We start from the raw sequence: 12,228 nt of genomic DNA on the forward strand, positions 1-12,228 counted from the left end.
TAGAAGCAAAGACAAACACTTTTTTTTTTTTTTCTGGCGCCGAATGTCATACCATAAGTAGTCATAAATATGATTCCGATATATTTATAGACAAGAATTATTATATTGATGAGTTTTCGAGTCTTTTTTTCGTGTTTGCCCGTTATACTTTTTGTTTTCGTTAACTCCTTATTCATTATCACTATGCTTATTTCTCTCATTGCATCTCCTTTCCAAGTATTTGTTTGTTTCAAAATTATTGCTTCCAGGTTATCATAATATTCTTTCAACTTCTTTTGTCGTCCTTACTCGCTTACCTCACCTTTCGTCTTCCCTTCTACCTTTTTCTCTATTACCAGTTTCATTTATTTCTCAAGTCTTCCTGCATTTTCCACTAAGTAATGGATAGTGGATCATAAAAACAAGCAAAAATATGATATAAATTATTATTTTTTCCTTATCTATAAGAGATAACCTGGATTCATTACAAGAAAAAACTCTGTTAACATCTCTGAAATCAATGATGATAAGGTTTCTATGCTACTGAAATCCGCATGAAAAAAAAAATTATGAACTTTACCTAAAGGCATGCGACGTATTATTCTACTAGGGTGTCACGTACGGTATGTAAAGACAATAGGGTTAATTCTTTTCTTCTTTGTGGTAGAGAATAATTGTAACAAAACTACTGTTCTTGCTCTATAACGTAACAATCATGTAACCATTTTTGTTGCATAAATATTAGGCCTATTCATAGATATAACTCGAATTATATGAATGTGTGGATTGTGGAGTTGCACAATGTCCTCTGGTTTTTTTCTCTCTGAGTTTCTCTTGTTTGATTTGTAAGGAGAGACCAGGTCTTCAGTCACTGTCCCCATGTATTCCAGTCTGGACAAAACTCGCCTGCTGGTGTGTGTTTTTTTTATACAGTATGTAGTTGTTCAGCATAGCTGTGCCAAAGAAGTAAAAGGCAACTTTCTCTGTCCTTTTCAGGGAACGTCGTTCACTTAGGTAGGAGTAGAGCTTGCTGTCTTTGCTGTCCACATCACTTATTATTCTGTTGTACTCTCTTACAATTTTTGGCTTCCTTGTAATAACTCCTGGTCCGTTTGTGTATTCAGTAAACCCTCCTCTGTATATTGTTGACAACAGAACTGGTTTCTTGAGGTCATCTTTGTACTTCACACAGAGTAGGTTATTCTGCTGCCATTCAGTAGTCTGACTGTTCTGAAGCCGGGTTGCCTTCAGACCTTTTAGTAGTCCAACTCTGTCTCGCCTGACTCATCCAGTCACCATTGTGTCTCGTTGGTAGAGGCATCTGAGGAGGATCGGCGAAGTGAAAAAGCTGTCGAGACCAACGTTATAGCCTTGTTTAACAGCCCTCCTTGATCTAGGAGTCTGAATTTCGTGACATAGTTCACATTTGTTATGCTGAGCTTACAAATTAGCTTGACCTGCATATACTTCAAAAGTATGGGTATAGCTCCAGGCAGTATAACATAGACACGAAAGCTTAATTCCAGACCAAGCTTGATGTTTATTTGGCATGTACAATACTGTCGCAGATGAGGGATTTTCTCTGTGAAGCCAATCATGCTCTCATCCAGTGAAATATCCTTACTTGGCTGAAAATAATGAGCAAAAACAAGGGTAAAGCGGTCAGTAAGTGGTTGTATCTTGTGAAGAATAGGTCTTCCTTGGGCTGGTAGAGAGTTATCACTGAAGTTGGAATCTATTGCGGTTGACGTGTTGAGGAAACCAAGGGGTAGCCAAACTGGGGCTTGTGGTCATCCAATAACTTTCAGTGCTTGATTTCCTAATTACTGTAGTCTCATACTGATAACAACACCAAACAAAGCCCTTATTTCGTGTGGGTTGGTATGTCCTTTGTTGGATCCACTGATGCACTCGGGACTTGGGATAGCTACCCAGGTACTCCTTTGTGTCATTGATATACTCATCACTGTATTTGTTGGTTTCTTGGACCATATTGTTTATTAATGCATCTGTGAAGAAGGGATTGAAGAAATCTGTTGGCTTTTTGGTGGTAGGTGGAATGTTTTGTGGTCATGGTGCAGATGTGAACACGAGGTTCTGGGTCCAGCATCAGTACCCCTTATACGCTGCCATTCTCCTTCGTCTGGAGTGCCAGTGTTGGAGTCCCCGTTTGATCTCGTCTGTAATGATTCTCAGCTGACGAGAGGTTGAGTTGACGCTTTGTGCCCGCCAATATGGTGTCCGTTTTTTCTCAAAATCTCGTAGTGAAAATGACATAATATGCATCCGTTTCTCTTGTAGGAGCTACGGGAAATAGTGAAATTCATCATACTTATTCTCATGCTATACATACTGACATCGAACCATCTTATGTGTAATAGTTAAAAATATTTGCTAATGCAAGACTTTGACAGGTAGTCAGACGAGTCATGCACAGCGGGCTGCGTCCGAAGGCGCATTCTAACCATCATTGTTCGCCTGATCCTGCAGTGGTAGCGTTTGAACTCTGACTGGAACAGAGAGAGAGAGAGAGAGGGGGGGGGGAACTAGGGATAAGAAAAAGAACAAAAACAAGAAGAAAATGAGGAGGAGGGGTCCATATTGTAATAACAGTAATAGTACAAGGACTAGTGGCTGTAGTAGTACTACTACAACCCGCAGCAGCAGTAGTAGTTGTAGTAGTAGTAGAAGTGCTCGTAATAATACTGCTAGTACTAGTACTGCTAGTACTCCTGGTACTAGTAGGTACTGCTACTTACTCCTAGCACTAGTACTGCTAGTACTCCTAGCACTAGTACTGCTAGTACTCCTAGCGCTAGTACTGCTAGTACTCCAAGCACTAGTACTGCTAGTACTCCTAGCACTAGTATTATAAATACTAGGACTAGTATTACTTGTACTAGTATTAGTACTAGTACTAGGCCTAGTTTATTACTACTACTAGTCTAATACTAGTACTAGTGCTAGTCTAGTTCAATTCTAGTACTAGTACTAATACTAGTACTAGTAGCCTACTAGATTAGAACTAGACTAGTACTAGTATTAGCAGAAGTATAGTAGAAGTAATCAACTTACCTCCGAGGAGGAAGTGGAGGATGGGGAGGAAGAGGAGGAAAAAGGAAGAGGAAGAGAGGAAGGAAGAGGAGGAGAGGGAAGGAAGAGGAGGAGGGGGAAGTAGAGGAGAAGAGGAAGGAAGAGGAGGGGGGGAGGAAAAGGAGGTGGAGGAAGAAGAGGAGGAGGGGGGGACAGAGGACGAGGGAGGAGGAAAAGGAGAGAGAAGAAGAAGAGGAGGGGGAAGAGGAAAAGGAGGGGGAGGAAGAGGAAGAGGGTTTAGGAAAAGGAGAAGAGGGAAGAAGAGGAGGAAGGGGAAGAAGATAGGGGGAGGAAGAGGAAGAGGGAGGAGGAAAAGGAGGAGAAGGAAGAAAAGGAGGATTAGGAAGAGGAAATGAAAGAGGAGAAGGAGGAGAAGGAAGAAAAGGATAAGGAGGAGAAGGAAGAGGAAGCGGGGTAGAAAAAGGAGAATCAAGAGGAAGAGGAATAGGAAAAGGAAGGGGAAGTGCAGAAGGAAAGAGGAGGAGAAGAAGGAAAACGAAGCAGAGGAGGAGGAGTAAAAAGGAGGAGAAGGAAGTGGAAGAGGAGGAGGAGAAGGAAGAGGAAGAGAAGGAGGAGATGCAAGAGGAAGAAGAGGAGGGGGAGGAGAAAGAAGACGAAGAGGAGGAGGAATAGGAGGAGGAGAAGGAAGGGGATGAGGAGAAGAAAGAAGAGGAAGAAGAGGAGGAAAAAGTCATAGTACGTTATGTAGTAGGTTTGGTGTGGCGTAGGGAGGTAGGTGGGCGTCCACACCTGCGGCGTATGCCAGTGCCTGGTATGACAGGTAGCGGCAGCCAGAGGGTTAAGTCGGGTACAATATGCAGGGAAACTGCCTAGTAAGGTTTCATTGGTACCTATAAACACTATTTGCCAGGTTTGCTTTATTTACAAAACCTGTTGCAGTGAATTATGGGGCATCATCGACATACAACGAAGACTCACTGTACACGCGATGGTGGAGAGGGACGCCTTCATGTGGTAGCACTGATATAATTGGATGGCTCAATTACCTGCTTATGCAAACATCCTTCACCTACATCCCTGTCCCCTGAGAGGAGGATGGTGGACTGTAGGAGGATAGTTAAGCCTGCAATCCACCGAGATCACGTTGAGATAATCTTGGGTATGAAAGAACCTGACTACACGCAGGCTTATCGATTTCTCCACAATATTCAGTACAAGTTTTATATGTGTAATCTTTTCGGGTATTGCACGGACACTCAGATTGCTTTTGTTGCTGCTGTTGTTGTTGTTGTTCCTTCTTGTTATCTCCAAACCCATTTAATCAGGCTTCTCAAACTGAAGGGGTTAGATACAGCCTTCACAACCTTTTCACTACTAGGACGCTCTCTGAAGCTGAATAAAATCGTCTTGAGGAAGCAAGGTGCCACTGACAAAGACCTCGCTGGATTTAAAAAGTTGATCTTTCAGCTCACCTTAGATGGGTGTTGCTCCTTCCCTACCTCTTAACTTTGTACACAGGTAAGTAACGTCTCTTTCACCTATAATGGGTGGCTTTACCATGCGTTAATAGACACACACACACACACACACACACACACACACACACACACACACACACACACACACACAAAACCTCTCAGCTTACCTAGAATGGGCGCCCCTCCATCGCCAGTGGGTGTGATGGTTAGGTTGAAGGTGTGGTGGGTGGCGTGTGCTAGTGCCAGGGTGGGCGGTGGTGGTGGGGTGAGAGCAACAACTTGGTGGGTCACGCTGTCCTCCCCCACACTGTTTCGCACCCAGCATGTGTAGTTCTCAGTCTCCCTCACAGCTGAGGTATACACGATGCTGTCACTGATGCTGCTATACGCTTGTCATTTTAACTTGGCCTAAAATTGCCATCTCTCTCTCTCTCTCTCTCTCTCTCTCTCTCTCTCTCTCTCTCTCTCTCTCTCTCTCTCTCTCTCTCTCTCTCTCTCGAACGGTGAGTTGTAACAATAGATTAACACTAGAATAAGATGTTAGTCACGAAGCAGTGATATGGAATGAGTGCGTTATCCACGATATTCTTACTGATAATGCTAAACTCTTTTCACTTTAACTTGGCCTAAAATTGGCAATTCTCCATCTTGAACGCACAATTCTAATGACTGAATAATTCTAGAATAAGATGATAGTGACGAAGAAGTGCTATGGAAAGGATGCAGAGACGGGCATTATCATTTACTGCCAGAGAGCTATGTAAAATAAACAGCAAAAAGACGATGATCTAGGCCAGGTTAAAATAAAAGATCCGTGGAAACTGCTAACATTTACAAACGCAAAAATTTACCCACTCTTACACTGCACCTAATTCATACTTCAGTCTTGCCTGTCATTCCCCTCCCTGACATTTTTCAAGGAGAATCATCTAAGAACAGAAAGTCATACCAAGGCCTGTATTCTCGACGGTTATGGAAGCTCCCTATCACCTTTTCCTGGGCCATTTATTTTGCATATTAAACCTTACAATCCTCTTCTATGTTACATAAATTCTTCCAGTATCTCCATACTTTGCATAAATAACATATAAGACGCTACTAACCAGCCATATCTGCTTCGTCATCACTTCTCTCACATTCAGTGGTTCAGAGTAGTGGGCGAGTGTTAAATGCAGAACTATCCTCGACTGTAAAGGTGAAAACAACAAGAAGCATAACATGGAAATCTGGTCAAGAACTGGTGAATTTAGACCACTATGCAACGTGCCGTCACTGATTCTTGAGATGGAGGTTGATTCTGGCAGTGGGTAAGTCAGTTGGCTGCCTCTTACTGTCACTCCGTCTCGAGTCCAAGTGAAAGTGTGACGCAGTGACCCTAAAATGAACGAATTACGGCAGCCTGTACTGGGGCACTTGTATCTAGAAAGGAGTACAATGAGCCTGGATTTATTTTACCCACCTGTGAGATGAAGGTCCCCTCCTGGCAGTGGCTGAGTTAGTTGGCTGCTCTGTATTGTCACGCCGGCTCGTGTCCAGGTGATGGTGGGGGGAGGCGACCCCAGCCCCCGACACCCCAGGGTCACTCCAGATCCCGCACCGACCCTCCAGGTTCTACCCCCACCCACAGCCACGGGGGAGTATTTCGACTTGGGGGAGGGCAGGGCTGTCAGCTTGGGTGAGGCGTTGCCTTCACCCGCTGCTGTTGTGGCCGTCACCCACACCTGCAGTGCCAACACTTGTCAGTCGTATGAAACGTATTTGTACAACTAAAGTTAAAATTTCAATATCTAATCCACAATTCGGGCACGTAATTATGTGTGTATGGCCAGAGTCTGCAGTTCACCTACTATTCCAGTGCGGCCATTTCACACCAGAATCATGTACTACCTGTGTCTGTAAGGCAGGGAAGAGAAGTTCGCTTACTGTTCCAGTGCGTATATAAACCGTTTCAGGCATGTCTGTCACATTCTTCCCTGACGCATCATGTGTATGAGAATCGTCTATGGGCAGAGGAATATACGAAGCCACTTTCAGCATAGAGATATTTCTCAGTCGAGAAAAGTCAGAAGTATAGGTGCAATATTAGACGAACTTTTGTAGCAGCATCAAGTGTAGGCACAGAACCATACCAAGCTTCAACCTGCTTCGAAATATAACCCAGCAGAAAAAAGTGAGAATTTAAAGAGGTAAAATATTAGGCAAACTTTTGCCCCATTATGTCAATGTGACAAATTTAAGGTTAATAAAAGCAGCAGTAGTTCAGTGAAAATAAGTGAGAAAAGGAAAAATATAGTACCATAAGGGCTACATAACACCGAAGGTGATATAACTGTAAGTTTTGTTTTATAGTCCAATTCGTTTTGGAATTACACTCGGCCACGACTTTCACCTGTTCACACCTGTCCAGTACTCCATTACTTTAACTTCACCTGCAACTATAATTCTACTCTGGAATGGACTATAGTGACAGGTGTGTTAGAGTGACGGTGTATGGGCAGGTGTGGTAGGGTGGAAGCAGTGGCTGAGTAATTCTAAGTTATTCTAAGTACGATTGCTGACAAGAGGGGACGTCTATGTCAGAATATCCAATGACGCTGCCTTGACGTGGTTAATATTTCAAGCTATATAGGAATCTGATGGCTACATTGCACTGCCACCTAAGAAAACAGTTTAATACATTTACACAATTCACTACAATCATGTCTCCTCGGCTTCAGAGAGATTTGTCGAGCTAAAGTGGTTAAATATTGCCTCTACTTAACCTCTTCTGTACGAGAGGTCTTTCCTAATATAAAATCGCTAAGAAGTTGCGAGAATGTACAAAAAATACTCGTAGACACTTTCATACTGATCCTGTAGCACTTGGATCGTATTCTCTCACCTACATACGACCCTTTCCCTGCTGTAACTCTGATATGAACTCACAAGGTGAACTAAGGACACGGGAAAATTCTGCACCCATGTTTCCTTAACTATTCTGATAAAAGAAAGTATATTAAACTACGATAATTTCTCTCTCGTACACAAGATCCTTATATATCCGTCTATCAGTCTATCTATCTATCTATTTACTTATCTTTTTGTAGGAGGAACAAGGAGTATGAGAAGACTTTACACCTGTCCTTCCTGCAAGTCTGAGTTACGAGAGGGAATTAGTCGTTGGCGTCTATGCATACGGTACCTGCACTCTGGATCCTTTGGTGAGGCCGCTTAGCTCCCTCCACGTCACTTCAAAGCCTCCTACGCCCACCACGTCCTTCACCGCTACCTGGAAACATCTGGATGACTCGTAATTCCGGTGGTTATGGAAGTGCCCTAACACTTCTTCCTTACCGATTTATTTTTGGATACAGCTGGTTAATATGGTTTTGCACCTTACTTGTACACAGTATGGTGATATTAGAATGATTTAAGTAACACAGAAAAGGACGGTAAGGTGTAATAAGCAAAATAAATCGCTTAGAAAGAGGTGTAACGAAGCTTGCCTAACTGACGAAATGAGGACCTATACCTCACTGTCTACCTCACCTAACGCCTCATTACTACCTCACTGACAACCTCACTTACAACCTCACTTACCACCTCGCTTACTGCCTCACTACCTCACTTACAACCTTACTTACAACCTCACTTACAACCTCACTACCTCACTTACAACCTTACTGACAACCTCACTTATCCCACTACCTCACTTACAACCTTACTTACCACCTCATTACCTCCACACTTACAACCTCATTTACAACCTCACTTACTACCTCACTACCTTACTTACTACCTCCACAACCTCACCTGATCATTCTTGGCAGAGTAGAGGGTGTAGTGGAGGACGACACCTGTGGAGGGTCGAGGGGGAGACCAGGTAACCAGCAGCGTCGTTGGCCCCGTCACCACCGCCCGTATGGCTTCAGGAGGACCAGGTGCTGAAGCAAAGATAGTACTCTCTGATGGGCAATATGAAGCACATCTATAAATAATAAAAAGGAAGTGAAAAGACAGAGAAGAAATGTTCTGATGGACCAGACATGAAGATAAAGAAATTACTCTCTCTGATGGGCAACATGAAACATATCTATAAATAAAAATAAAATGAAAAAACACAAAAAATAATGTTCCGCTGGGCCAGGCATGAAGACTAAGAAATTACTCTCTCTGATGGACAACATGAAATGTATCTATAAATAAAAAAAAAATATATAAAAAAATATCTGATCGTCCAGGCACTGAAGCAAAGATATAACTCCCCCTGATGGGTAAGATGAAGCACATATATTAATAAATGAAATAAAAGAAATGAAAAGACACAGAGAAAAAAGTTCGGATGGTCATGCATGTGGTGTCAGGATTCCGAGGGCTTGAATGGTGAATGAGTGAGTGAGTCGCCAATATCACAATGAAGAAAAGCAAAGAAATTATGAATTATGAATGAATGGCAGTCAATCTTTCATTAAAATTTTTGTTTCTTATAAAAAGAAATATCGATAAAGTATATGCAGATGGTCATTATTGCAAGGTAGAGGCAGGATTCCAGGGGCTTGAATGGTGAGTGAATGAATGTGTGGCCCATTTGGCTGGACGTCTGTTGATTAGTTCCATGTTTAGCCCTTTTTCTTTTTTCTGTCTCTGCTTTCTGAACCCTGACTTACCCCATCCTGACGTGGGAATGATGTTGATGTTGATGATGATGATGATGATGATGATGATGACTGACCGAATGAATAAATGAATGAATGAATGAGCGACGTACACACATCCTAATAAATGCAATATTATTTTCCTTGAGGGTCGCATCGTAGGCGACAGGAGGGTTCGTAACATCTTCTACTTAGATATCTATTTTGAGTAGTAGGGCTTAAGATTAAATCAACGGCATACAAGAGGACATGATGTATAATAGGTAGAACAAATCGCCAGAGAAATGGTGTTGCGATAAGCCAACCTAAAATACGACCCTGAATTTCAACATTAGACTCTAAGTCATAGAGTCGTAAGTTCGATCCCTTAGCAGCTTCCTAACACGTATTCCTGAGCGATTTATTTTGCTTATTACACTTTTCTGTTTATTCGTTTGCGTGTCAGTGGTTCCGAGTATGATGATATTAAACAGACATAAAATAAATAAAGTAAAAGAAGATGAAAGTATAATATCCAGGAATAAATCGTTAAGGAACAAGCCCTACGAGGTCTCCCATGCAATCCAGAATAGTGACAAAAAATGCTCGATCTCTATCATCATCCTCAGTAAATAAAATAAAACAAAATGAAGGTATAGTCTGCCAGGATAAATTGCTAAGGAACAAGCCCTACGAAGTCTCTCATGCAATCCAGAATAGAGGCTTAAAATGCTCGATCTCTACCATCATCCTCGGTGCGACAGAAGACCGGGTAGTTTGGGGCGCTGTACCCGACGTCGTTGAAGGCCGTGACGGTGACGCTGACGTTGGCTGAGGGCGGCAGGGAGTCCAGGTTCTTCTCCAGGTTGGTCGTGTTCACCTGCCACGCCCTACCTGGTGACCGGAAGGCGCAGGTGTGAGTAGGCAGGGGTGGTGGGAGGCCCTATGGTTCTGTGTGTGTGTGTGTGTGTGTGTGTGTGTGTGTGTGTGTGTGTGTGTGTGTGCAGTTAGGGCGGGGATGGGTGCATGCCCTATGATCTCGATGTGTGTGATGTGTTAAGGCTGGGGTTATCGTGTGTGTGTGTGTGTGTGTGTGTGTGTGTGTGTGTGTGTATGGTTAGGGTTGGGTTGGTGGGATGCCCTTTGATTCTCGGTGTTTATGCTGTTAGGGCTAGGGACATAGAGGGTGTGTGTGTGTGTGTGTGTGTGTGTGTGTGTGTGTGTGTGTGTGTGTGTGTGTGTGTGTGTGTGTGTGTGTGTGTGTGTGTGTGTGTGTGTAGTTGGGTAGATAGACAGATAGACAGACTGGCTGATATAGATAGGTAAATAGAGACACAGACAGACATATAGGTAATTAGATAAATACAGAGAGAGAGAGAGAGAGAGAGAGAGAGAGAGAGAGAGGAAAAAGGAGGCCGAGGATGAGATGGAGGGTTGGGGTGAAGACGTATACTAGTGACGAATACGATGGTGTGAGCTGGAGGGAGGGCAGCCTGAAGACGGAGGACAAGATGACATGTAGGGGCTTTGCTTGTGGCCACCCCCTTCGGGATTAAGGCGTCTGACTACAGATAGATAATAGATAAAAGAAAAAATCAAATAAATACATAGATATATAGATACACTGACATACGCACATACTGTACATGCATAGGCGACATACTGACAGACAGACAGACCCAGATAGACAGATAGATAAATAGACAGGCAGACAGATGGACAGACAGAGAAAGAAACAGCTAGACAGACATAAAGCCCATCACTTACTGTTGGCATGGGCGTGGGTGTAGGAGGTGGGCGTGGCTGTGATGGTATATCCGGCCACCGCGGCGTGGGCACAGGTGGTGGGCGGGGGCGACCACCACACCCGCACCCCACCACGCCCAGACCCGCGGCACGACACTCCGGCAGGTGGACACGACGGGGCTGACGATCATTACCTTACGTTATTTTCCATTTCCATCTTACATACAATGACGTTTTTTGCTATAGTTCTTTCATATTAACTTGGCCCAGATTCTCGTCCTTTAGCAGGTCATTTCTCTATCTGTCTATAGCAAGACGCCAAAATCCCGTAAAGGGTGGCCGTTTGTCTCTGAGTTAAATAGTTGTTTTACGGGGAGGGGCACTAACCCTCCACCAACCCACTTGTTGACACGTAGGGAACATGTTTGGATTCAGTGGCATTAAAAGACATTGCTACGGCTCTACACCCTTCTCATAACACTTCCTCGTGACTAACAGCATAATCTAGTGTTAATAAAAGATACTCAGCGGCTCTGCACCCTTCCCATAACACTTCTTCGTGTCTAAGATAACAATCTAGTGTTAATAAAAGACACTGTTACTGCTCTACATCCTTCACATAACACTTCTTCGTGACTAACATAATAATCTAGTGTTCCTATATTATTATAACTCAGCATTCAAGATGGAGAGATTGCAATTGTAGGCCAAGTTAAAATAAAACAAGTATAGACGATGTTACTAAAAACTCTGTAATCATGAAAGAGGTAAAATAAGGTAGATTAGTAGGTAAGAGGGAGTTTTTAGCCAAGCCTCTTTAGTTTCCACAGTTGATTTTTTGCATCTCGAAATGAACGGGTCTTGAAGTTGTCTCTCAGTTAATTTGTTTTTATTTTTGGAGGAAACAATTTTACGGGTTTTGGCTTTGGTTCCTTCTTCCTTGTAGTAGAAAATCATAACTAAAAGAATTCCTAGTATAGTAAGCTTGACTGGAGAGGGGGACTGGAGCTCTAAGGATTCCACGTACTCGTCCTAGCAGCTCTCTTGCCCTTTACCTGCAGTGAGTGTCTGTGAGCTAACTCAAGTCCCTCGTAAGCTGGCATAAAATACAAAGCTCTCTCCTCCTACACAAAATATTCTCTCTCCTTGTACAGAACGCTAACAGTGACAGGCTTTGGCATTCAGGTGGCCCAGGTTTCTCTTCAGTATATTAAGCCGTTTGGCCTGAAAAGCTATACTCCTCTTACTCTAACTTGGCCCAAAATTGCCATCCAACCAACCTGAATGCTGAGTTGTATGAAAAGATTGACACTAGATTTTCATGCTGGTCACAAAGAAGTGCCATGGAAAGCATGAAC

The 12,228-nt window shown here is 43.1% G+C and overlaps 1 protein-coding gene across 1 annotated transcript in view; it reads right to left on the reverse strand.

Annotated features, from left to right (window-relative positions):
• The window catches only part of LOC145409509 (cell adhesion molecule Dscam2-like), a 78,521-nt gene that overhangs the window by 38,467 nt on the left and 27,826 nt on the right, over nt 1-12,228 (reverse strand). Inside the window, exons 18-23 of the mRNA XM_080279898.1 lie at nt 10,892-11,050; nt 9,869-10,018; nt 8,304-8,434; nt 7,693-7,779; nt 5,971-6,232; nt 4,679-4,861 (exon numbers count right to left, since the gene is read on the reverse strand). Of these exons, the coding sequence (XP_080136024.1) occupies nt 4,679-4,861; nt 5,971-6,232; nt 7,693-7,779; nt 8,304-8,434; nt 9,869-10,018; nt 10,892-11,050 (972 nt within the window). The remainder of the gene's footprint in view (nt 1-4,678; nt 4,862-5,970; nt 6,233-7,692; nt 7,780-8,303; nt 8,435-9,868; nt 10,019-10,891; nt 11,051-12,228) is intronic.

This window comes from Coenobita brevimanus, chromosome 81, assembly GCF_032717465.1.
Source record: "Coenobita brevimanus isolate Jiangsu-jjx chromosome 81, ASM3271746v2, whole genome shotgun sequence".
In the NCBI taxonomy this organism is placed as follows: domain Eukaryota; kingdom Metazoa; phylum Arthropoda; class Malacostraca; order Decapoda; family Coenobitidae; genus Coenobita; species Coenobita brevimanus.